This window comes from Saccopteryx bilineata, chromosome 4 (assembly GCF_036850765.1).
Source record: "Saccopteryx bilineata isolate mSacBil1 chromosome 4, mSacBil1_pri_phased_curated, whole genome shotgun sequence".
Taxonomy (NCBI): Eukaryota; Metazoa; Chordata; class Mammalia; order Chiroptera; family Emballonuridae; genus Saccopteryx; species Saccopteryx bilineata.
Genome location: NC_089493.1, coordinates 3,211,892 through 3,237,300, shown reverse-complemented (window position 1 = coordinate 3,237,300; position 25,409 = coordinate 3,211,892). Strand labels below are relative to the sequence as shown.

Here is a 25,409-nt window from a genome sequence, read left to right as displayed (position 1 = left end):
ACACAAGAATTTCAAGTATGTGCTTGGAGTTTGCGAGTAATATTAAAGGGTATGTGCTAACTCTTATGCACCTACCTGTACAGTAATTGGGAGGGCTCTGGAGGAAAAGGGCTTTTTAGGGGAGAGTTCAAATTTTTCTTCAAGCTAGAGGTCTTTAGCACTGCACTTTAGCCACCTGAGCTGTTCAGCCATGGTTAGTCTTGTGGGGGTTTTTTTTGTTTGTTTTTTTTGTATTTCTCTGCAGCTGGAAACGGGGAGAGACAGTCAGATAGACTCCCGCATGTGCCCGACCGGGATCCACCCGGCACGCCCACCAGGGGGCGACGCTCTGCCCACCAGGGGGCGATGCTCTGCCCCTCCGGGCCGTCGCTCTGCCGTGACCAGAGCCACTTTAGCTCCTGGGGCAGAGGCCAAGGAGCCATCCCCAGCGCCCGGGCCATCTTTGCTCCATTGGAGCCCTGGCTGCGGGAGGGGAAGAGAGAGACAGAGAGGAAGGGGGGGTGGTGGAGAAGCAAATGGGCGCCTCTCCTATGTGCCCTGGCCGGGAATCGAACCCGGGTCCCCGCACGCCAGGCTGACGCTCTACCGCTGAGCCAACCGGCCAGGGCCAGTCTTGTGTATTTATTTAGTTATTTATTTGAGAGGGACAGACAGGAATGGAGAGAGGTGAGAAGCGTCTATTCATAGTTGCATTGCTTTAGTTGTTCACTGATTGCTTCTCACATGTGCCTTGACTGGGGGACTCCTGCCAAGCCAGTGACCCCTTGCTCAAGCCAGCAACCATCGGATCATGTGGATGATCCCTCACTCCAGCTGGTGAGCTTCTGCTCATCCCCTTGACCTGCAGGGTCACTGCACCACCACCTGATCAGGCTTATGTAGACTAAATAATGCATTATTTCTGTGGGTTACATGGAATCTTGGTGCTCATATTGGAAGCTTAAACAAAAGTTATTTTATTTGTATTTTTTGCTAATAGTTGCTTTGGGTGGAGTTTAAATACTGTGGGGTTTGTATTACGGACATTTTGCATGAAAATCTGGAATAGTAGAATTTAATATCAAGTTTGAATAAGCTAAACTCAAAGGTTTTTATTGCAGGATTTTATATAACCTTAATAAAAAATTTTTTTTATTCATTGATTCTGTGTGGGGGATAAGAGGGGCAGAGAGAGAGAGAGAGAGAGAGAGAGAGAGAGAATCAACTTGTTGTTGCACTTGGTGCATTCACTGGTTGATTCTTGTATGTGCCCTGACTGGGTATTGAATCCACAACCTTGGTGTTAACAGGACAATGCTCTAATCATGAACTGAGCTTTCTGTCCAGGGCTTATAACCCTATTCTTTGTGCAATCAGTACCTTTATGAGTTAATTGACTACGATAGCAGATTCTAGAATGAGAATCCTGAAGAGGGGTACCCCTAGAACCATTTTCTAACTCAGCCTTCTGCCCTTAGACTTACTGTTCTTTTCCCAGAAGAATAATTTAAACTAGGGCAGGCAGCTTTTGTTAGTGAGGCAGTTGAGATGTTTTGATGACTTTGTTCACATATTGTCTCCATCCTTTTCCTTGTCCTTATTCCCTTGCCTAGCCCAGGCCTGCCTTGGTGTGCCTATCTGTAGGCATGCATTAGCTTTACTAGTGAAGTAAACTAAAGTTTACATTTTCTTCTCTCAGAAGAAGTTTTCTGTCTAGATATTAAATATATTCAATGATGAAGAATCTTCCACATACCATGGTAATGTATTCTGATTTTTTCCATTTATTTATTTATTGATTGATGATAGAGAGGGACAGACTGACAGGAAGGGAGAGAGATGAGAAGCATCTTAAATGTTCATTGATTGCTTTCTCATATGTGACTTGACGTGGGGTGGGGTGAGGTGAGGGTGGAGGCTACAGCAGAGTGCTCAAGCCAGTGACCTTGGGCTTCAAGCCAGCGACCTCATGCTGACAACCTCGGGGTTTCGAACCTTGTTTCTTTGCATCCCAGTCTGACCCTCTATCCACTGTGCCACTGCCTGGTCAGGCCCCTCATTTCTATTAACTTATGTTCTTAGCATTTATTTCCTGCTTTCTGTATAATTCAACTTATTGCCGTGGAACAAACCACTCCACAACTTAGTAGTGTAAAACAGCAGCCATTTTATCATGCTCACAGATTGAGGCAGGGATATCTGTTCCATTATGTTTGGGACTTTAGTTTGGGGGCTCTTGAAAGGCTAGGAGGGATGTGAACAGCTGGCTGGAGGATCCACATCCTTGATGTCTCTTCACTCACATATCTGGTACCTTGGCTGGTATGGTTAGAAGACTGGGTTTAGCTTGGACTCTTGGCCAGAATGTCTACATGGGCCTCTTCAGCATGGAGGTATCAGTGTGCTTGGACTTCTTCCGAGGTATCTTGGTGTTTCAATAAACAAGACAGAAGCTGCCTGCCATTTCAGAAAGCACATAATATCCCTTTTACCATCTTCTCTTGGTTAACACAGTCGCAGACACCCAAATTCAAGCAGAAAGGACATGGACCTTACCTGTTAATAGGAGGTGGAGGTGTGTCAAAGACTTTGAGGCCGTGTTTTTAAACCACTGTAATAGTAATTCTTAGGGATTTATAATCTGACTGTATTTTATTTGTGACTTTGGAGAAACTTTTTACTTTCTTTGTGTCCCAGTTTTATCATTTGTAAAATGGAACTGATAATAGTAATTACCATTACTATTAATTACTATAGGAAATGGTAATCACCTTTAACCAAGACTGTTACAAGCATAAGGCCTTCCATACTCTGGTTTCCCTTACCTCTTTGTCCTTGTCTCCTGCCTCTCCTCACTCACTACACTCATAGACTCATGCGTCTTTTTGCTGTTCTTTGAACACACCGGGGACAGTCCAACTTCAGAGCCTTGGCATAGGGTCTTCTCTTTGAACACTTTTCTTCCACATATCCACAGAAACCTCACCTCCTCCTCTTTTTAGACATCCCCTCAGTGAGGCTCACTGTGCCCACCCATGGCCCTCCGAATCTCCCTAATCTTGATCTAGTTTTTCTTTTTTCCAGTGCATTTATTGCCTTCAAATATATTATATAATTTACATATTATGTTTATTGTGTTTTGTCAATTTCCTCTGGTATACTGAAAGCTCTATGAAAGTTTTTATTGATACTAGCGCAAATACTGGGCACATGCTTGTCATTTATTACAGGTGACAATACATAAATATTGGTTGCTTAGTGATTAAACGTTTAGAACAGTTCCTGACACATAAAAGTAAAATACAAATGTTAGCTATCATTAATGTTGTTAATGCTCTCTCTTCTCTTCCTTGTGTCCTTAGCTTCCCCTCTGTAGTTCATTCCAATGAGATCACCTTCTTTCTCCTTTCTTAAAACTTCAGCCTTCTCAAAGGGAGGCTTAATGGAAAGAGTTTGGGCTTGGAAGAAAGAGAGAAAGATGGGAACCTAAGACTGGTTCCGGGAGAGATTCTGAAGACACTTTTGAGGTTGAGTGGATAAGATGTGAAGCACAAAAGAAAGAACAACAAGCCTGACCAGGTGGTGGCGCAGTGGATAGAGAGTCGGGCTAGGACTTGGAGCACCCAGGTTCAAAACTCCAAGGTCTCCAGCTTGAGCACAGGGTTGCTGGCTTGAGTGTGGGATCATAGACATGACCCCATGGTCGCTGGCTTGAAGCCCAAGGTTTGCTGGCTTAAGCAAGGGTCACTCGCTTTGCTGTAGCCCCCTGGTCAAAGCCCATATGAAAGCAATCACTGAACAACTAAGGAGTTGCAAGAAGAATTGGTGCTTCTCATCTCTCTCCCCTTCTTGTCTGTTTGTCCTTATCTTTCCCTCTCTCTCTCTCTCTCTTTTTTTTTTTTTTTGTATTTTTCTGAAGCTGGAAACGGGGAGAGACAGACAGACTCCCGCATGCGCCCGACCGGGATCCACCCGGCACGCCCACCAGGGGGCGACGCTCTGCCCACCAGGGGGCGATGCTTTGCCCCTCCGGGGTGTCGCTCTGCCGTGACCAGAGCCACTCTAGCGCCTGGGGCAGAGGCCAAGGAGCCATCCCCAGCGCCTGGGCCATCTTTGCTTCAATGGAGCCTCGCTGCAGGAGGGGAAGAGAGAGACAGAGAGGAAGGAGAGGGGGAGGGGTGGAGAAGCAGATGGGCGCGTCTCCTGTGTGCCCTGGCCGGGAATCGAACCTGGGACTTCCGCACGCCAGGCCGATGCTCTACCATTGAGCCAACCGGCCAGGGCCTTCTTTCCCTCTCTCTGACTCTATCTCTGTCAGAAAAAAAAAAAAGGGAACAACAAAACATAAAAGGAGAAAATGGGTTTGGAGTTCCAGACTTGCATTTGAAAGCAGCCCTCAAATACAAGGAACTGAACCGTGGGGAAGTTAATTCACTTGTCTGTGCCTCATTTTTTTTTTTTTTTAATTTTTTTTTTTTTGTGCCTCATTTTTAAAAAAATTTATTTTAAAAATTGAGATAAAATTGACATATAATGTTGCATTACAGTTGACCCTTGACCAACACGGATTTGAACTGTGCAGGTCTACTTATATGTGAGTTTTCTTTCAATAAGTACTGTAAATACATTTTCTCTTTATGATTTTCTTTAGTTTACTTTATTGTAAGAGTACAGTATATGATACATATACATACAAAATATTTGTTAATCAACTGCTTACATTATTGGGAAGGCTTCCAGTCAACAGTATTAGTAGTTGTTTTTGTTTTGTTTTTGGGAGAGAGGGAGAGCGAGAGAGAGAAGCATGGATTTGTTGTTCCATTTATTTATGTACTCATTGACTGATTGTTGTATGTGCCCTGACTGGGGATCAAACCGGTGGCTATCAGGTTGATGCTCTAACCAACCGAGCTATCTGGCCAGAGCACAGTTTTTTTTCTTGTATGAGAATTTTAAGATCTTCTCTTGCAGCAACTTTCAAATGTACAATATAGTATTGTTAACTAGAGTCCTTGTACATCAGTGGTCCCCAACCCCCGGGCCACAGACTGATACCGGTCCGTGGGCCATTTGGTACCAGTCCTCAGAGAAAGAATAAATAACTTACATTATTTCCGTTTTATTTATATTTAAGTCTGAACAATGTTTTATTTATTTTTAAATTTTTTTAAATTTATTCATTGGTTTTAGAGAGAGGAGAGAGAGGGGTGGGAGGGCAGTGGGAAGGAGAGAGAAGCATCAACTCGTAGTAGTTGCTTCTCATATGTGCCTTGACCGAGCAAGCCCAGGGCTTCGAACTGGCAACCTCAGCATCCCAGGTCGATGCTTTTATCCACTGCGCCACCACAGGTCAGGCCAATATTTTATTTTGAAAAAATGACCAGATTTCCTCTGTTACATCCCTCTAAGTAAGACTCGCTCTTTTTTTTTTTTAAACAGAGACAGAGAGAGAGTCAGAGTGAGGGATAGACAGGGACAGACAGACAGGAACGGAGAGATGAGAAGCATCAATCATTAGTTTTTCGTTGCGCATTGCAACACCAGTTCGTTGATTGCTTTCTCATTTGTGCTTTGACCGTGGGCCTTCAGCAGACCAAATAACCCCTTGCTGGAGCCAGCGACCTTGGATCCAAGCTGGCAAGCTTTTTGCTCAAGCCAGATGTGCCCACGCTCAAGCTGGATACCTCTAGGTCTCAAACCTGGTCTTCCTCATCCCAGTCTGATGCTCTATCCACTGCGCCACCGCCTGGTCAGGCAGTAAGACTCACTCTTGACGCTTGTCTCAGTCACATGATACATTTATCCGTCCCACCCTAAAGGCCAGTCCTTGAAAATTATTTTCTGACATTAAACCGGTCCGTGGCCTAAAAAAGGTTGGGGACCACTGCTGTACATGACATCTTTTTTATTTATTGAAAGGGAATAACACCATCTACTCAGGGATATTGTGATTAAAAAAAGTAATACCTATTAAGTGCCCAGTCTGTTTCACATGGTGGAGGTTCTATAAATGTTATTTTTCTTTTAACATAGCTTTTGTAGTATTAGTCTAAAAATGTGAATAATATAAATTGTTTGGTTTAATATACAAAGTTCTTGACCCATTTTTCTAGCTTTGTTTTTTGTTTGTTTTTGCAAGACAGGAAGAAAGGAAGGAGGAAGAGATGGAGGAAAAGAGGGAAGGAGGGAAGCATAATCTCGAAGTTGTTTCATTTTAATTGTTCATTGATTGCTTTTATACATGCCTTGATGGGGGTGGGGGTGGGTGGGGGGCTCTAGCAGAGCCAGTGACCCCTTGCTTAAGTCAGTTACCATGGGATCATTTTGATGTTCCTGAGCTGAAGCTGGATGAGCCTGCACTCATGCCAGTGACCTCAGAGTTTTGAACCTGGGACCTCTGTTCACGGTCAGCAATTTGTCCACTGCACCACCGTAGGCTCTTTCCTTTTGAACTTATATCTTAAAACTTTTTCTTTTCTTCAAGTATTGGCCATGCCCTCCAACATTATGTTAAGAAGTTTCATCTTGTTTCTGTTGTAAATGATTCTAAAGTTTTCTTTGTTTAGTGTTATACTTGCTGAAGGTTTTATTTTGTTTGTTTTTGTGGGGAGGGGGAGAAACAGACAGATAGACAGGGACGGACAGGTAGAGAAATGAGGAGCATCAATTCTTTGTTGCGGCACCTTAGTTGTTCATTGATTGCTTTCTCATATGTGCAGTGATGGGGCGGGGGGGGGCACTATAACTTAGCCAGTGACCCCTGGCTCAGACCAGCGACATGGGGTTGTGCCTATGATCCCATGCTCAGTCAAGCCAGCAACCCTGCACTCAAGCTGGTGAACCCTTGCTTCAGCCAGATGAACCTGTGCTCAAGCTGGCAATCTTGGAGTTTCGAACCTGGGTCCTCTGCGTCCCAGGCCAATGCTCTATCCACTGCACCACTGCCTGGTTAGGCTTTAAAAGTTTTATAAAAGAAAGTTTTCTTCATTGATTTTAGAGGGGAGGGTAGGAAGCTTCCTGTATATGCCTTGACCAGGCAGGCCCAGGTTTTGAATTGGCAACCACAGCATTCTAGGTTGACGCTTTTTCAACTGTTGCCACCACAGATCAGGTTGAACAAATTTTTTAAATGAACTAATACATAAAAAGTGGAGTCCATTTCCCATTCATTTACTTATTCTTACATTAGTATTGGTATGACTATACCCCCTGTAGTAACAGTAGTGCTTTGGCTGAAAATAGCAAACCTAACCAAATAGGGGTTTGTTTTTCTCACAAAAGAAATCTAGGCAGCTTCTAGCTTTGATTCAGTAGTTTAATAATATTGGAGCTAGTGGTTTTAAATAATATTTTTATTTTTTCTTTCCCAGAACCTCCCTGGCCAGAACTAAGCCATATGCTACCTCTAGCTGCAGGGAAGTTTGGGAAAACAAGAATTTAATTTAACTGGCCATGTTGCCTCCCCAAATATATCTTGCTTCTCTTGGAAATGAAGAAGGAAGGAACAGATATTGAGCAGATAACAAGTGTTTGTTTTATTCACTAATACTGGCTACTTAAATGTTTTGCATTAATGAGAAATTCTAGTTTGAAAATGAAGGCTTTATGAATTTGTTAATCTCCTGCCTTTGGCTTGGTTCTGCATTATTTTCAGTAGCAGTACATAGTCTAGTTTTCATGGTGGATGAAATGGTATCAGCTCCATTCCATGGGTCAAGAAGGATCAGGACTCTCCTTCATTTTTAAGAATTAAATTATACCCTGGCCGGTTGGTTCAGTGGTAGAGTGTCCGCCTGTTGTATGGAAGTTCCAGGTTCGATTCCCAATCAGGGCACGCAGGACAAGCAACCATCTGCTTCTCTACCCCTTCCCCCCATCTCTCTCTTTATCCTTCTCCCGCAGCCATGGCTTGAGTGGTTTAAGCAAAGTTGGCCCCAGCTGCTGAGGATGGCTCCATGGCCTCACCTCAGGCACTAAATATTTTGGTTGCCGAGCAACAGAGCAGTGGCCCTAGATGGGCTGAGTATTGCCCTGTAGAGGGCTTGCTGGGAGGGTCCTGGTCGAGAGGCATGCCAGAGTCTGTCTTTGCCTCCCACCTCTCAATTAAAAAAAAAAAAAAGCCTTGGCCGGTTGGCTCAGTGGTAGAGTATTGGCCTGGTGTGCAGGAGTCCCGGGTTCGATTTCCGGCCAGGGCACACAGGAGAAGCGCCCATCTGCTTCTCTACCCCTCCCCCTCTCCTTCCTCTCTGTCTCTCTCTTCCCCTCCCGCAGCCAAGGCTCCATTGGAGCAAAGTTGGCCCGGGCGCTGAGGATGGCTCCGTGGCCTCTGCCTCAGGCGCTAGAATGGCTCTGGTTGCAACAGAGCAATGCCCCAGATGGGCAGAGCATCGCCCCCTGGTGGGCATGCTGGATGGATCCCAGTTGGGCACATGCGGGAGTCTGTCTGACTGAGTCCTCATTTCCAACTTCAGAAAAATACCAAAAAAAAAAAAAAAAAGGTAGAATTAGCTTGACCTGTAGTGGTGCAGTGGATAAAGTATTGACCTGGAAAACTGAGGTCACCTGTTCAAAACCCTGGGCTTGCCCCTGTCAAGGCATATACAAGAAGCAACTCCTGTGAGCTGATACTTCCCGCTCTTTCCCCCTTTCGCTCTCTCTCTGTCTCTCTTTCTCTTTCTCCTCTCTCTAAAAATCAATAAATAAAATCTTTTAGAAAAAAAATTTAACAGCTTAGTGCTGCCACAAAATTTTATAAAATGACTACCAAAGAATTATGTAACATTTTTATGTCCTTGGGTTCATTTTATGTATTGGCTTCTTCAGGAGAAAAAAAAATTCCATGCATAAAATAACTGACTAACAGTACAAGAATTAAAGATTATTTGTTAAAATGTTCACTATTTTAGGCATTGAGTGCTATGATATAGGAATAGGAAACTTTTTCTTCTTTAGAGCCATTGGTGGGTACATGGAAAAAGTTGAAAGCCAAGTAGAAGCAAATGGAAATTTAATTTGCTTCTGTTTTGACATAATTTTTAAAATTAAACACATTAGGTTTTTAAAGTTAAAGACTTTATTATATGCTAAGTTTAATCCTATTAAAATGTAATAAACACCAGGTATTTTTATATGAGTTTAAAATCTAATGGGGAAATACAGGTTTATTTTTTGCCTGTATTATGATTATTTATTTATTTATTTATTTTTTAATAAATTTTTATTAATGGTAATGGGATGACATTAATAAATCGGTACATATATTTATTATTATGATTATTTATTTACGTAAATATGTATTAGGTTAGGTAGGGTTATGGTACGGTAATATATGTAACCAAACCTTAGTGGCTTAGCACAATTTAAAAAAACCTTGTTTATACAAAGTTTGCCTGAAGGCTCATTGGCTTTATGAAGACTGATCTTCTCCAGGCTGATTTGGTTCTGTGGCCCTTGTCTTTGGACAATGGCTCAGGGTTCAGGAGAGCAGCAAATGGGGCTGTAGTTAAGCACTGGCAATTAAATGGGGATGACATGTCACTTTGATTTGCATCTCATTGGCCAGATTCAGGCATATTGCTATGCCTAACCTCCTCGGAGGGGAATCAGTTCCTCCCTGAAGTCAGTGTCCTCCTCCTCCTCCAAGGAATTCAGAAGCACAAGCTAGTTTGGTGGATAATAGTATTATCAACAAAGTACCATAATAGAGATACAGATAAAAGGAAAGTACTGTGAGCCCAAAGGAAAGAAAGAAAATCTAATAGGATGGAAACTTCATAAAGATGGTGACAAATGACCCAAACATAAGGGAATGAGTAGGGTTTTCTTAGGTTTGAAGAGAGGACTCTCAAACTGAGGGAACCAGGATTGCGCTGGAGAATAATGAGATGTAGAGGGCGAAGAGGAGTTAGATCAGAAAGGCCTTGGATTCATTTAACAGTCATCAGCAACGATGTATTTCATAGCTATTATGTGCCAGGCACTGTTCCAGGTTTTGGGAATAATTGGTAATGAGCGAAACAGACAAATGTAGTTTAAGGAGTTAGTCTTTTATTATACATAGATTGAAGAGTGAGCAAAAAAGTATGATTTGGATACTATGAATCTTAAGATTCTTCTAATATTTTACATGAAATAGAATACAGTTGATTCACAGAATTTAATATTTTGTCTATTTAACTGTGCCTCACTCTGGAAAACATATAGAAAAAAAGCTGAATTTGACCCTGGCTGGTCAGCTCAGTGGATTGAGTGTTGGCCTGGTGTGCAGACGTCCTGAGTTTAAATGTGTGGTCAGGGCACACATGAAAAGTGACCATCGCTTCTCTTCCTCTCCCCGATCCCTCTCTCTTCCCCTCTCGCAGGCAATGGCTTGATTGGTTCTGAGATTGATTGGAGTGTTGGACTCAGGTGCTGAGGATAGCTTGGTTGACTGGAGCATCAGCCCTAGATGGGAATTGCCAGGTCGATCCCGGTTGAGGTACATGCAAGAGTCTGTCTCACTATCTCCCCTCCTCTTACTTAAAAAAAGCTGAGTTTATAAAATATGTACATTAGAAAATATATGTTTAAAGTACAAGGGCTTTTTCTACTGAAATTTTGGATAGTAGTAACATTTTGATGACCATATTTTTATAGCCTAAATAATAAAACCACTTGACAGATACATCTTGGGGATAGGGACTTTATTTTATTCACTGGTATTTTGAACACCCAAAACAGGGCCTGGACTTGCTTCCTTGCATATATATTTATTAGAGAGAGAGGGAGAGAGATGAGAAGCATCAATATGTAGTTGTAGCACTTAAGTTGTTCATTGATTGCGTCTTGATGGGGTGGGGCTGGGGGTAGTGCTCCAGCCAGGTCTGTGACCCCTTGCTCAAGCCAACAACCTTGGGCTTCAAGCCAGTGATCTTAGGGCTCAATCCAGTGATAATGGGGTCATGGGGATGATCCCATGCTCAAGACAGCAACCCCATTGTGTGCTCAAGCCAGCAACCTCAGGGTTTTGAACCTGGAACTTGGTGTCTGAGGTCAACGCTCTATCCACTGTGCCACCACTGGTCAGGCCTCCAAAATCTATTTATACACATAATTTAGTTGATCAACTAAAATTGCATTCCAAAGTTCATCTTGTATACAACAGGGTATAATCAATTTTCTGTAAAGTCTAGTGTCGTAAATTGTTGCTTTAATCTTTTCTTTGATCAATGAGATCTCATTTATAAATAGTATATTTTTCCTAAATTCCATGGGCCCATTTCCCTACATTCTAATTTGGAAATTAGAATCTTTTCTGTTACAAGAACAGTGTTACAAGTTGATTAGATTTGTAATTCATAAAATCCTGTTTTATCTAAAATATACACATATAATGAAAACATAGACATAATTTGTAATGCAATATTTACGTGATAATTGAGTAAAACAGAAGAAAACCTATCTCACAACCTGGTATGTCAGAGAAAAATACTTAGATGAATGTGAGAGAGTGGATGGAGATAATGTGTAAATTATGAAAAGGACATCTTTTGATGGCACAAATTCTTCAGATTTTACTTTAAAACACTTGTTTTTGTTTCTTCCTTGATACCGGTGTATTACAAAGTAGTTTCTGATGTTGTTTATCAGCTAGAATCAGGCTTGTTTTGACCTATAGGTAGAGAGATTACATTAGAAGGGACATTTTCCTGGAGAAAGAAGTTAGAAAAGAGAAAAAAGTAAAGGAGTTCAGAAGTGCCTGAGTGCTCTGAGTGAGAAGCCTTCCTTGAGCAGGAGTTAGCGGCCACAGAAGGTAGGTGTGGGTCCTGGGGGCCCCTGAGCATGTGTGGGGAGGGAGGAAGCATTAGGAACTGATGCTTGTACCTGCAGAATTGTGCTGGTGTTTGTAACTCTGAGTACTTTTACGTTTAACACAGAGGCTTTACCTCTAACTAAGGATTTATGATTTGCTTTACCTTTATGGAGCACATTGAGTACTTTATTCATCTATTTAACAGATATTATCAAGGGTTACGCGGTGTGGCTAAACACATTATTTTGAATTATTGTTAGCAGCATAGTGTAAAAGAAATTGGGAATCTAGATTCTTTAAATTCTCACCAGTGATATGGCTGTGTGTAAATCACTGAAGTACTCTCATCCAGTGAAGGTGATATTAGCATTTCACGAGGTGTGGTGTAAGGTCGTATGTCTGGAGCATGTAACAGCACATAGAATAGTTACATTCCTAATGACTGTGGCAGTCTTGTTACTCCTATTTCATGTTACTACCACGCCAGGGATAGAAAACATCTCTCTGCAGGCACCCTTCTGAACTGCAACACTTGGTATTGGGTATTTTTCTTCACAGCATTCCCATTGTCCTATTAATTTATATCACGTGGGCAAATTTAAGTGCTAGATGTGTGAGGATTAAAATTGCAGCAGTAGTGTTTTGTTTCTTCAGCTAGAGGCCCTTACAACTTAGCAGGTACTGTGTGTTCTCATGTCCTTATCTTTGTTTTCTGTTGTATTGTAGCACACGTCACATGGAGATGGGCGGCAAGAAGTGACGTCTCGCACGGGGCGCTCTGGAGCTCGTTGTAGGAACTCTATAGCTTCCTGTGCAGATGAACAGCCTCATATCGGAAACTACAGACTGTTGAAAACAATCGGCAAAGGGAATTTTGCAAAAGTGAAATTGGCAAGACACATCCTTACAGGCAGAGAGGTAAATGAGAATTATGCATAATTTCTGTCACGACACTTGCTCTGTTCTACATAAGGGAAAGAGGAAGAGAATGTATAGATTTGGGTTCATTTCCAAGCTAATTAAACATTTTTTAAAGAACAAAAATATTATCTGGGAATTTCTTTGCTTTCCCATTTCTTTAAATGTTGTAAATATTATATTGATTGACTAAACTTTTGTCTTTAAAAATGGGTAGTGTTTTGGTTTTAATTAGTAGGATCTGCCACCATAGTAAAAATTAATTTAAACTTTATGCATAAGCTCATGGTACTTGCAAATCGGTAGTGCTGTTTCTTTTTTTATAGACTTATCCTCAAGAAGTTTCTCTATATCCTTGAACACTTTTCTCATAGCTTATGTTTGATGATTATTGTGGAGGAAAGCATGTGCTTTCCTGCCTTGTGTGATACAGGCTTTCTGCTCAACCACTATGCGTATTTATCAAAAATACTTCTATCCAAACTACCTAGATAACTTCATTGTCATGTTCTACCTGCGCAGTTTGCAACCCTTTTTGCTTCTTGCATTTAGATCTTTGTACCATGATTCCTCTGCCTGAAATATACTGCAGCGTTTTGTGTCGGAATCACTTTTAGAAAGTAGATGACAAATTTCCCTTCCTCAAGCATGGGACTTGTATTAAAAATCCTGATATCTCCCACCTGAACAGGCAGTGGCGCAGTAGATAGAGTGTCAGCCTGGAATGCAGAGACTCAGGTTCAAAACCCTGAGGTCGCTGGCTTGAGTGCAGGCTCACCAGCTTGAGCACAAGGTCACCAGCTTGAGTGTGGGATCATAGACATGATTCCCTAGAAATATTACTGTAATTATTTATCTGTCTTCCCCCACCAGTCCATAGGATATTAAGTACCTGTTTGGCACATATCAGGTACTTAATACTGTGTACTGGATGGAATGATCCTGTTTTTTTTAAACTGATAGAGAGAGGCAGAGGTGGGGCGAGACAGATTTATTTTTTTACTTTATTTTTTTTTTTTAATTTATTTTTTACAGAGAGAGGGATAGATAGGAACAGACAGACAGGAATGGAGAGGGATGAGAAGCATCAGTCATCAGTATTTCATTGGGACTCCTTAGTTGTTCATTGATTGCTTTCTCATATGTGCCTTGACAACGGGCCTTCAGCAGACCGAGTAATCCCTTGCTCAAGCCAGTGACCTTGGGTCCAAGCTGGTGAGCTCGGGGTTTTGAACCTGGGTCCTTCCACATCCCAGTCCGATGCTCTATTCACTGCGCCACCACCTGGTCAGGCGAGACATAGATTTATTGTTCTACTTATTTATACATTCATTGATTGATTCTTGTATGTGCCCTGACCAGGATTGAACCAGCAACCTTGGCTTACTGGGTTGATGCTCAAACCAATTAAGCTACCTGGCCACAGCTGGAAATTTATTATTTTTTTTGAGAGAGAGAGAGAGACAGACAGACAGGAAGGGAGAGAGATGAGAAGCATCAACTCATAGTTGCGGTACCTTAGTTCTTCATTGATTGCTTCTTCAACTGTGCCTTGATTGGGGTGGAGGGGCTCCAGCCTAGATACTGGCCTCTTACTCAAGCCTGTGACCTTTGGGCTCAAGCCAGCAACCATGGGGTCATGTCTGTGATGCTACGCTCAAGCTCGCAACCCTGTGCTCAAGCTGGATGAGCCCTCACTCAAGCTGGTGACCTCGGGGTTTCAAGCCTGGGTCCTTAGCAGTCCAGGTCACTGCTCTATCCAATGTACCACCACCCCGTCAGGCCAGAGCTGGAATACTTTTGAAGGAAGCTTTTTATTTTATTTTATTTTATTTTATTTTTAATTTATTTTTTACAGAGACAGAGAGTGAGTCAGAGAGAGGGATAGACAGGGACAGACAGACAGGAATGGAGAGAGACGAGAAGCATCAATCATTAGTTTTTCATTGTGCGTCGTAACACCTTAGTTGTTCATTGATTGCTTTCTCATATGTGCCTTGACCGTGGGCCTTCAGCAGACCAAGTAGCCCCTGCTGGAGCCAGAGACCTTGGGTTTAAGCTGGTGAGCTTTTGCTCAAACCAGATGAGCCCGCGCTCAAGCTGGTAACCTCGGGTTCTCGAACCTGGGTCCTCTGCATCCCAGTCCGACGCTCTATCCACTGCGCCACCGCCTGGTCAGGCAGCTTTTTATTTTTTAATAAAAATTTTTTTTTTTTTTTTTTTTTTTTTTAGAGCAGGGAGAGAGCAAAAAGGGAGTGAGGAGTGGGAAACATCAACTCACAGTAGTTGCTTCTCGTAGGTTCCTTGACTGGGCCAGCCCGAGGTTTCGAACTGTTGACCTCAGCATTCCAGATTGAGGTTCTGTCCATACCAGGCTGGACAGGCCAGGCTGAAGGAAGCTTTTTAAAGAAATGCTTTTCTGGGCCCTGGCCGGTTGGCTCAGTGGTAGAGCGTTGGCCTGGCGTGTGGGGGGACCCGGGTTCGATTCCCAGCCAGGGCACATAGGAGAAGCGCCCATTTGCTTCTCCACCCCGCCCCTCCTTCCTCTGCCTCTCTCTTCCCCTCTCGTAGCCAAGGCTCCATTGGAGCAAAGATGGCCCGGGCGCTGGGGATGGCTCCTTGGCCTCTGCCCCAGGCGCTAGAGTGGCTCTGGTCTCGGCAGAGCGACGCCCCCTGGTGGGCGTGCCGGGTGGATCCCGGTCGGGCGCATGCGGGAGTCTGTCTGACTGTCTCTCCCTGTTTCCAGCTTCAGGAAAAAAAAAAATGTAAAAAAAAAAAAAAAGAAAAGAAATGCTTTTCTGGCCCTGGCTGGTTGGCTCAGTGGTAGAGTGTCGGCCTGGCGTGTAGAAGTCCTGGGTTCGATTCCCAGCCAGGGCACACAGGAGAAGCGCCCACCTGCTTCTCTACCCTTCCCCCTCTCCTTTCTCCCTATCTCTTTCTCCCCCTCCCGCAGCCAAGGCTCCATTGGAGCAAAGTTGGCCCGGGTGCTGAGGACGGCTCCATGGCCTCCACCTCAGGCTCTAGAATGGCTCCAGTTACAACAGAGCAACACCCCAGATGGGCAGAGCATTGCTAGTGGGCTTGTGGGGTGGATCCGTGTCAGGGGCATACAGAAATCTGTCTCTGCCTTTCTGCTTCTCACTTGAGAAAAATACAAAGAAAAAAAAAAAGAAATGCTTTTCCTGTCCCAGGTCTCCTGATAGATACATGTGCCAAGATGGTGTTACAAGTGTGTTGAGGGACTGATGCCTGCTCTCCCCATGCACATGGCTGCTGGAGGTGGACCCGGCCTGTCATTTCTGCCAGCCGGCGTCCTCTCTTTGCTGCAATGCTCTATCGATGTTTTCATTTTCTGTGTGGACTGGGATCTGAAGAAGGTTAGGAAGTACTGGTCTATGCTAAGTGGAGTCTTTTTTTTTTTTTTTTTTTGGCAGAGTCAGAGAGAGGGACAGACAGACAGGAAGGGACAGAGATGAGAAACATCAGTTCTTCATTGTGGCTCCTTAGTTGTTGATTGATTGATTTCTCATATGTGGCTGACTGGCAGGCTATAGCAGACCGAGTGACTCCTTGCTCGAGCCAGCGACCTTGGGCTCAAGCTGGTGAGCCTTGGTCAAAGCAGATGAGCCCGCGCTCACGCTGGCGACCTCGGCGTCTCGAACCTTGGTCCTCTGCATCCCAGTTTGATGCTCTATCCACTGCGCCACCGCCTGGTCAGGCTAAGTAGAGTCTTTTTTTTTTTTTTTTTTTTTTAAGATTTTTAAATTTTTTATTTTGATTTTTAGAGAGCGAGGAGTGAGAGAGAGAAGGGGAAGGAGCAGGAAACATCAACTCCCATATGTGCCTTGACCAGGCAAGCCCAAGGTTTCAAACTGGCAACCTCAGTGTTCAGGTCGACGCTTTATCCCACTGCGCCACCACAGGTCAGGCAAAGTAGAGTCTTTAAGTAAAGACTATAACTATAAAATTTGCCTCCTAAAATTTCATTTCCGTCTTAGTGACAAATCTAGAGGTAAGACTTCTTGTTGAGATATCTAGACTGCTTTGGGAATGAGTAAACAGCATCATGAGATAGAGCTTTTCTTGTCTTAGACCAAAGCTTTTTAAAATAAGACAATCGCTAGTTTAGTTTCCACCAATCCCACCCAGGTGGTCACTCAGTCAGTTTCCTTATGTGGGCAGAGAGCTGGTGGGTGAGAAGAGTAGGACAGATGGACCCTCTCCCCTTTTACTGATATGGTTGGAGTCTGGCCTACTGTGTTTATATCTAGTAGGTTCTCTCTCAGAATTGCTTGAATCTGACTAGATAATGGCTAAATTAATTTTTTTCATGTGAGAGAAACAGAGACAGGGAAAGAGATAAGGGATAGAGATGAGAAGGATGAACTGATAGGTCACTTTAGTTGTTCATTGATTGCTTCTCATACATGCCTTGACACAGGGTCAGGGAAGGGGGGAGAGGCTCAAGCTGAGCCAGTGACCCCTTGCTCAAGCCAGTAACCTTGGGCTCAAGCCAGCAACCTTTGGGCTCAAGCCAGTGACCATGGCATTATTTTAATAATCTCACGCTCAAGTTGGCCACCCTCTGCTTAAGCTGGTGAGCCTCTCTGCCTAAGTTGGTAACCTCGGGGTTTCAAACCTGGAACCTAAGCGCCCCAAGTCAAAGCTTTATATACTGTACCACCACCAATCAGGCTTTTTATAGTTAAAAAAAAAAAAAAAGCCAAAAAACTGAACGAAATCATTTTAGCCCTGGCTGGTTGTCTCAGCGGTAGAGTGTCGGCCCAACGTGTGGAAGTCCTGGGTTTGATTCCCGGCCAGTACACATAGGAGAAGCGCCCATCTGCTTCTCCATCTTTCCCCCTCTCCTTTCTGTCTCTCTCTTCCCCTCTGGCAGCCAAGGCTCCATTGGAGCAAAGTCAGCCTGGGCACTGAGGATGGCTCCATACCCTCTAACTCAGGTACTAGAATGGCTCTGATTGCAGTGGAGCAATGCCTCAGATGGGCAGAGCATCGCCCCCTAGTGGGCATGCTGGGTGGATCCTGGTCGAGTGCATGCGGGAGTCTCTCGGCCTCTCTGCTTCTAACTTTGGAGAAAAAAACAAACCCCCCCCCCAAAAAAAAACTTTTACTCCCCCCCCTATTGCTGGTATTACTAATAATCATATAAAATGTAAACATTTTAAAAATTAATTGTATAGAAAGTACAAGTTCCTTAAAGTTTCTCTCCTCAGAGAGGATCACTTTTGGCAGTTTGGTATAAATTCCCAGGTTTTTTTGTTTGTTTGTTTGCTTGTTTTAGTAAGAGAGAGTTTATTTAGAACTTCACAGAGGTAGAAAAAACAGGCTCAGGAAACAGGTTACAGAGGCAAAAGAAGGGTCCTTGTAGCATGGGAGAAAGGCTCCTGGGGGGAGGGAGAAGAAGGTACAGGTATAGGCGTGCTCGTGGGAGGGAGGAAAGCCAAGTTCTCAGGGTTTTTTCCTACACACATTTACTTGTTTATTTTTATTTATTTATTTATTTATTTTGTATTTTTCTGAAGCTGGAAACAGGGAGAGACAGACAAACTCCCGCATGCGTCAGACCGGGATCCACCCGGCACGCCCACCAGGGGCCACGCTCTGCCCACCAGGGGGTGATGCTCTGCCCCTCCGGGGCGTCGCTCTGCCGTGACCAGAGCCACTCTAGCGCCTGGGGCAGAGGCCAAGGAGCCAACCCCAGCGCCCGGGCCATCCCTGCTCCAATGGAGCCTTGGCTGCAGGAGGGGAAGAGAGAGACAGAGAGGAAAGAGGGGTGGGGTGGAGAAGCAAATGGGCGCTTCTCCCACGTGCCCTGGCCGGGAATCGAACCCGGGTCCCCCGCACGCCAGGCCGACACTCCACTGCTGAGCCAACCGGCCAGGGCCTACTTGTTTATTTTAGTAAAGAGAGATTCATGGGACATGGTGACTTTTCTTAGCAATATACTTGACCATGTCTAGATCTTAGTATTCATAGATCTAACACTTTCTGTTTAGGGAACATTGTCTTCTAGCTTGTGCTGATGCCATAGTTTATTCCTACCATGGGCATTGGGTGGTTCTGATTTTTTGCTATTACAAATGTGCAGTGGACATTCTATAACATAATTCTCTAGCCTGACCAGGCGGTGGCGCAGTGGATAGAGCGTTGGACAGGGATGTGGAAGAACCCAGGTTCGAGACCCCAAGGTCGCCAGCTTGAGCGCAGGCTCATCTGGCTTGAACAAAAAGCTCACCAGCTTGGATCTAAGGTCGCTGGCTCGTGCAAGGGGTTACTTGGTCTGCTGAAGGTCCGCGGTCAAGGCACATATGAGAAAGTAATCAATGAACAACTAAGGTGTCGCAACGAAAAACTGATGATTAATGCTTCTCATCTCTCTCCGTTTCTGTCTGTCTGTCCCTATCTATCCCTCTCTCTGACTCTCTCTCTGTCCCTGTAAAAAAATAAATAAATAAATAAATTCTCTATGTTCTTGTTAAGTCCTGGGTTTGATTCCCGGTCAGGGCACATAGGAGAAGCGACCATCCGCTTCTCCACCCTTCCCCTCCCTCTCCCCCTCTGTCTCTCTCTCTCTGCCTCTCTCTCTCCACCTCCTGCACCTTGGCTCATTCGAGCAAGTTAACCCTGGGCACTGAGGATGGCACTATGCCTTTGCTCCTCAGGCGCCAAAATGGCTCAGTTGCCAAGCAATGGAGCAACTACAGCCCCAGAAGGGCAGAGCATCGCCTCATAGAGGGCTTGCGGGCGGATCCTGGTCTGGGTGCATGCAGGAGTCTGTTTCTCTGCCTCTCACATAATAATAAAAAAATTTTTTAAAAGAGTGGATTTGTAGGATAAATTCCTAGAAATGGAAATCCTGGGTCAAAGGAGATGAATGTTTAGCATTGTAATAGTTATTGCTAAATTGGTTTTTAGGAAATGTTGTATTACTTCATTAACATACTAAAACTAATAAGGGAGTCCATTTTTTTTTACACCTCTCACACTGTAGATTATTTTCATCTATGACAGCGGTTCTCAACCTGTGGGTCGCGACCCCTGTGTTTTGGTCGTTCGACCTGCGCTGGGCTCGCGACCCACAGGTTGAGAACCGCTGATCTGTAAGAAGGTGGTGAGATCAATGGATTATATAGTGAATCTATATAAAAAAATGTAAATGTTCGTTTGTTCAAAATCTTAAATCTCCGAAAGTTATTCACTGATTGCCTTGAATTTTTTTTTTTTTTTTTTTGCATTTTTTTCTGAAGCTGTAAACAGGGAGAGACAGTCAGACAGACTCCCGCATGCGCCCTACCGGGATCCACCCGGCACGCCCACTATGGGGCAACGCTCTGCCCACCAGGGGGCGATGCTCTGCCCATCCTGGGCGTCGCCACGTTGCGACCAGAGCCACTCTAGCGCCTGAGGCAGAGGCCACAGAGCCATCCCCAGCGCCCGGGCCATCTTTGCTCCAATGGAGCCTTGGCTGCAGGAGGGGAAGAGAGAGACAGAGAGGAAGGCGCGGCGGAGGGGTGGAGAAGCAAATGGGCGCTTCTCCTGTGTGCCCTGGCCGGAATCGAACCCGGGTCCTCCGCACGCTAGGCCAATGCTCTACGGCTGAGCCAACCGGCCAGGGCCTTGCCTTGAAATTTTGACACAACATTGCATTTGAATACACGTGTTTTTATCCCAAAATGACATAGCCTTAGCTCTTGCGTTGTCCGGAATAGCTGTGACATTGCTATCAGGTGGAAGAACTGCTCATTCCACTTTGAAATTGGCATTGAACATGTAATTCATTGAAACTCCCACATGCAACATTTCCAAAGCATTCAGCATGGGAAAAGTATTGCAGAAATGCAAACTGATTGTTTGGGATGAATGTACAGTGGTGCACAAAAAATCGCTCAAGGCTCTTGATCGATCATTGCAAGATTTGCGTGGAAACATCAGACCTTTTGGGAACACATTAATATTGTTTGCAGGAGATTTTAGGCAAACATTACCTGTAATTCCTCAATCGACACCAGCGGATGAAATAAATGCATACCTGAAATACTCTACCTTGTGGCGACACGTAAAGACATTAAAATTAACTATAAATATGTGTGTCTAGCTGCAAAACGATTGATCAGCTGAGATATTCTCACATCAGTTGCTGGAAATTGGGAACGGAAAGGTGCCGGTTGATCTGACCTCAGGACGAATTTCATTGCCTAATTTCTGCAATTTAGTGACGTCAAAAGAAGAATTGGTTGGAAAAGTATTTCCTAATATTCAAACCAATTATAAGAATCACAATTGGCTGAGTGAAGAGCTATTCTTGGGCCAAGAACAAAGATGTCTACAAACTTAACAATGTTACTCCATCTAATAATCAAAGCGAGGCAGTCACATACAAGTCCGTCGACACTTGTGGAAGCAGATGAAGAGGTTAATTATTCAACAGAATTTTCGAATTCACTCGATCTGCCAGGGATGCCACCGCACATACTGCAATTGAAAATCGGTGTGCCAATTATCATGTTGTGAAAAATCAACCAGCCAAAGCTTTGCAACGGCACGCGGCTTGCAGTAAAAAAATTAATGAGCAATGTTGTAGAAGCAACAATCTTGACAGGACCTTTCAAAGGTGAAGATGTCCTCATTCCTCACATTACTATGATTCTAACAGATATGCCAACCGGCCAGGGCCTATGCATTATTTTTCATTGTTTTCTTTATTATTTTATTTATTTATTTTTATTAAGTGGGAGGTGGGGAGGCAGAGTGACAGACTCCTGCATGCTCCCCCTACTGAGAATCACCAGGCAAGCCCTCTAGGGGCGATGCTCTACCCATCTGGGGTGTTGCTTCATTGCTCAGCAATCAAGCTACTTCAGCGTCTAAGGGGAGGCCATGGAGCCATCCTTGGCATGAGGGGCCAACTTGCTCAAATCATTCAAGCCTTGGCTGCAGGAGAGGAAGAGAGATAGAACAAGAAAGAGAGAGAGAAGGGGAAGGATGGAAAAGCAGATGGTCGCTTCTTCTGTGTGCCCTGACCGGGACTTGAATCTGGTACATCTACATGCCGGCCAATGCTCTACCGCTGAGTCAACGGCCAGGGCCTATGTTTCTTTTTTTGTTTGTTTGTTTTCTTTTTCTTTTTTAAAGCCTACAGCACCCGATATTCCCAGGCGGTCTTTCATTCAAGTACTAATGAGGCCCGACCCTGCTTAGCTTCCGAGATCAGATTAGATCAGGCGCGTTCAGGGTGGTATGGCCGAAGACTTTTTTTTTTAGTTGTTTCTTTTATATGCCTGGACCAGGGATTGAACCTGCGACCTTGGCAAGTTGGGACGATGCTCTAACTGAGCTATCTGGCCAGGGCCTAATATAGTGATTTTTGTTTTTTCATTCAGGGGACTTGTTTCACTTTATTATTATTATTTTATTTTATTTTTTTTACAGGGACAGAGAGAGAGTCAGAGAGAGGGATAGAGAGGGACATCAGACAGGAATGGAGAGAGATGAGAAGCATCAATCATCAGTTTTTCGTTGCGACACCTTAGTTGTTCATTGATTGCTTTCTCATATGTGCCTTGACTGCGGGCCTTCAGCAGACCAAGTAACTCCTTGCTGGAGCCAGTGACCTTGGGTCCAAGGTGGTGAACTTTTTGCTCAAACCAGATGAGCCCACGCTCAAGCTGGCGACCTCGGGGTCTCGAACCTGGGTCCTTCCGCATCCCAGTCCGACGCTCTATCCACTGCGCCACCGCCTGGTCCGGCTCACTTTATTATTTAAAAGTCTTTGGCCCTAGCCGTATAGTTCAGTTGGTTAGAGCATCATCCCGAAGCACAGAGGTTGTGGGCTCCATCCCCGGTCAGGGCACACACAGGAACATACCAGTGTTCCTGTTTCTCTCTCTCTATGCCTTCCTCTCTCACTAAAATCAATAAATAAACAATTTAAAAATAAAATATAAAAATCTAATTCTGGAATTCTATTTAATTGGAGACTGGAACTCTTGGAAAGATCCTTGATTTTTGGGGGAGAGGTGTTTTTCATTTCTGTGTTTTTTACTTTCTAGATGTCTTTAATTTTACCTTCCAGGGTTCTGTGTATGAGAGCGTGCTTGCTTGCATGTATGCATACATTCTTCCCTCTCATCCCAGCTCTTTCTTGTTCTCTTTGGCATCTGGTCATATCTGGTGGTCTATTTGTATTGAAGGCAGAGCCCTCAGAAGCTAATCAGAAGTTGGGTTTGCATGCGTAGGGTATGTTTGCCCACAAGCTCTCTTTAAAATTTTTTTCCCCATAAGCTTTCCTGTTGGACATTTAGTTCTTTTATTGGAGGACTCAGATATCTTTAGATAGCCCTCTGTTTCTCCAGATAAGAACTTTTATGTACTTTTAAGCTGCATCTGGCATGTGTCTGTGGGCTCTGAAGTCAGTGAAAGCAAAATGTTTTCCTGAATGAGTTTTTATCAACTATTAACTTCAACAATAACACTGATTAAGCCTGACCAGGCAGTGATGCAATAGATAGAGCGCCGGACTGGGATGCCGAGGACCCAGGTTCGAGACCCCGAGGTCACCAGCTTGAGCGCGGGCTCATCTGGTTTGAGCAAAAGCTCACCAGCTTGGACCCAAGGTCGCTGGCTCAAGCAAGGGGTTACTTGGTCTGTTGAAGGCCCATGGTCAAGGCACATATGAGAAAGCAATCAATGAACAACTAAGGCGTTGCAATGTGCAACGAAAAACTAATGATTGATGCTTCTCATCTCTCTCTGTTCCTGTCTATCCCTCTCTCTGACTCTCCGTCTCTGTAAACAAACAAACGAACGAACAATAATACTAATTAAAATAAAACTCCTGCAATTTCTTAAAAGAAGAAAGAAAAGAGAGGGAGGGAATCCTCTGTTCTGCCTGGGAGGAGCTGGTGGTCCCTCCTGTCAGTGGCAGTCTGACACTTCATTCTGCCTTTTTCATCTCCATGCCTCACTCCATTCTTTGCTGGGATCTTGAATCCAGAGTCTTGTCATCTTCTCCAAGAGTACATCTCTATTCTTTTAAGAACCAGTGCTTATTGGTTGGTTTGGGGAGAAGCAGACATTCTGTATACAGACTTTGACCTTGGAATTAGCTAAGCAGCTCTCACATCACCTTTGGTTCCCCTGGACCTACAAGACTAGCCCTTTCCATATTATGGTAGACAAAGCATGTTGTTTCTGGTTATTAGTTTCCTCTCTACTCTTTCAGAAAATTATTGAAATGTCTTTCTCACTGTTGTCTTCTCAACTTGTGCTTGTCTGCTTTTACTGTCTCTTTTTTCTTATGCTAGAGATGACACCAGAAAGTGGGGAGGAGAAAGGGTTAGAACTTGAACATTATTTACCCTTGGCCTCTTAGTGCTCAGTAAATATTTGTTAGTGATTGTAAGAGTAATGCAATCAGTTCTTCATCTTTCAAGCTGGGACAACAGCTTGAAATTTTAGATAAATGGCTATACATTTTAGTCATTTTTTTTATATGTGTGAAGATTATATTAGTTTTAGAGAAAATTTGGAGACTTGAGAGGGAAAAAAATCTTAGTCATAATAACCTGACTACCATTTTTATCTTTGTATATTATTCATATTTATATGTATGTTTTCTTAACATACTTTGGGTCTTAATTTTTTTTTTTTTAAGGTGAGATTGGAGGTAGACTCCCACATGCTTCCTGACTGGGATTCACCCAGCAGTCCCATCTTGGGTTGGTGCTGGAGTACTGAGCTGTTTTTAGCACCTGAGGCTGAAGCGACAGAGAAAAAAAAAGGTTGAGCGCTCACAGCCACGCTCAAACCAATTGAGCCACTGGCTGCGGGAGGAGAAGGGAGAGAACGAAGGGGAGAGAAATAGATGGTCGCTTCCTATGGGTTCCCTGACTAGGGATTGAACACAGGACATCCGTACACTGGGCCGACACTCTATCCACTGAGCTGCCAGCTAGGGCCTTCATTGGTTGATTCTTGTATGTGCCCTGACCAGGGATTGAACACACATCCTCGTTGTATTGAGATGGTGCTCTAACCAACTGAACTACCTGGTCAGAACTGCCAGTATCCTGAATTCTAACATTAGAGATGAGCTTTTGTTTTTTAACATTATACAATGGAGTCATACAGCATATATTATTTTGTGTCTGTCTCTTTTACTCCACGGCATTCTTCCTTCCTTGTTGTTGTATATCATTAGGTGTTTTTTTTTTTATATACATAAATTTTTATTAATGTTAATGGGGTGACATCAATAAATCAGGGTACATATATTCAAAGAAAACATGTCCAGGTTATCTTGTCATTCAATTATGTTGCATACCCATCACCCAAAGTCAGATTGTCCTTCGTCACCTTCTATCTAGTTTTCTTTGTGCCCCTCCCCCTCCCCCTTGTATATCATTAGGTTTTAATTTGAAGTATTATTTTGTAGCCACCTGTTTTAGATGTTTGCTTGGTCTTTATTATTGTGGACTAAATTGTATCCTCCCAAATTTATATGTTAAAGCCTTAATCCCCCAGTGTGACATTTTGGAGAATAGGGCCTTTGTGGAAGTAATTAGGTTAAAGCAGGTCATAAGGGTAGAACCCTGCTCCAATAGGAAGAGACATCAGAGAGCCTGCTTTCTCTCTCTGCCACGTAAGGACACAGTGAGAAGGCGGCTATGTGCAAGCCAAGAGGAGAGTCCTCACCGGGAAC

The 25,409-nt window shown here is 43.8% G+C and overlaps 1 protein-coding gene and 1 pseudogene across 6 annotated transcripts in view; one reads left to right on the top strand and one right to left on the bottom strand.

Moving 5' to 3' along the window:
- MARK3 (microtubule affinity regulating kinase 3) overlaps positions 1-25,409 on the top strand; it is a 108,349-nt gene that overhangs the window by 5,798 nt on the left and 77,142 nt on the right. For 4 of the 6 annotated variants that reach the window (XM_066273265.1, XM_066273260.1, XM_066273263.1 and 1 more), the window contains exon 2: positions 12,497-12,688. The exons of 1 other annotated variant lie outside the window; for it this stretch is intronic. In XM_066273265.1, coding sequence (XP_066129362.1) covers positions 12,497-12,688 — 192 coding nt within the window. Of the gene's footprint in view, positions 1-12,496; positions 12,689-25,409 lie in introns of those variants that run through there. One more of the 6 variants, XM_066273266.1, reaches the window with a different exon arrangement.
- LOC136336768 (5S ribosomal RNA) lies at positions 21,840-21,958 on the bottom strand (annotated as a pseudogene).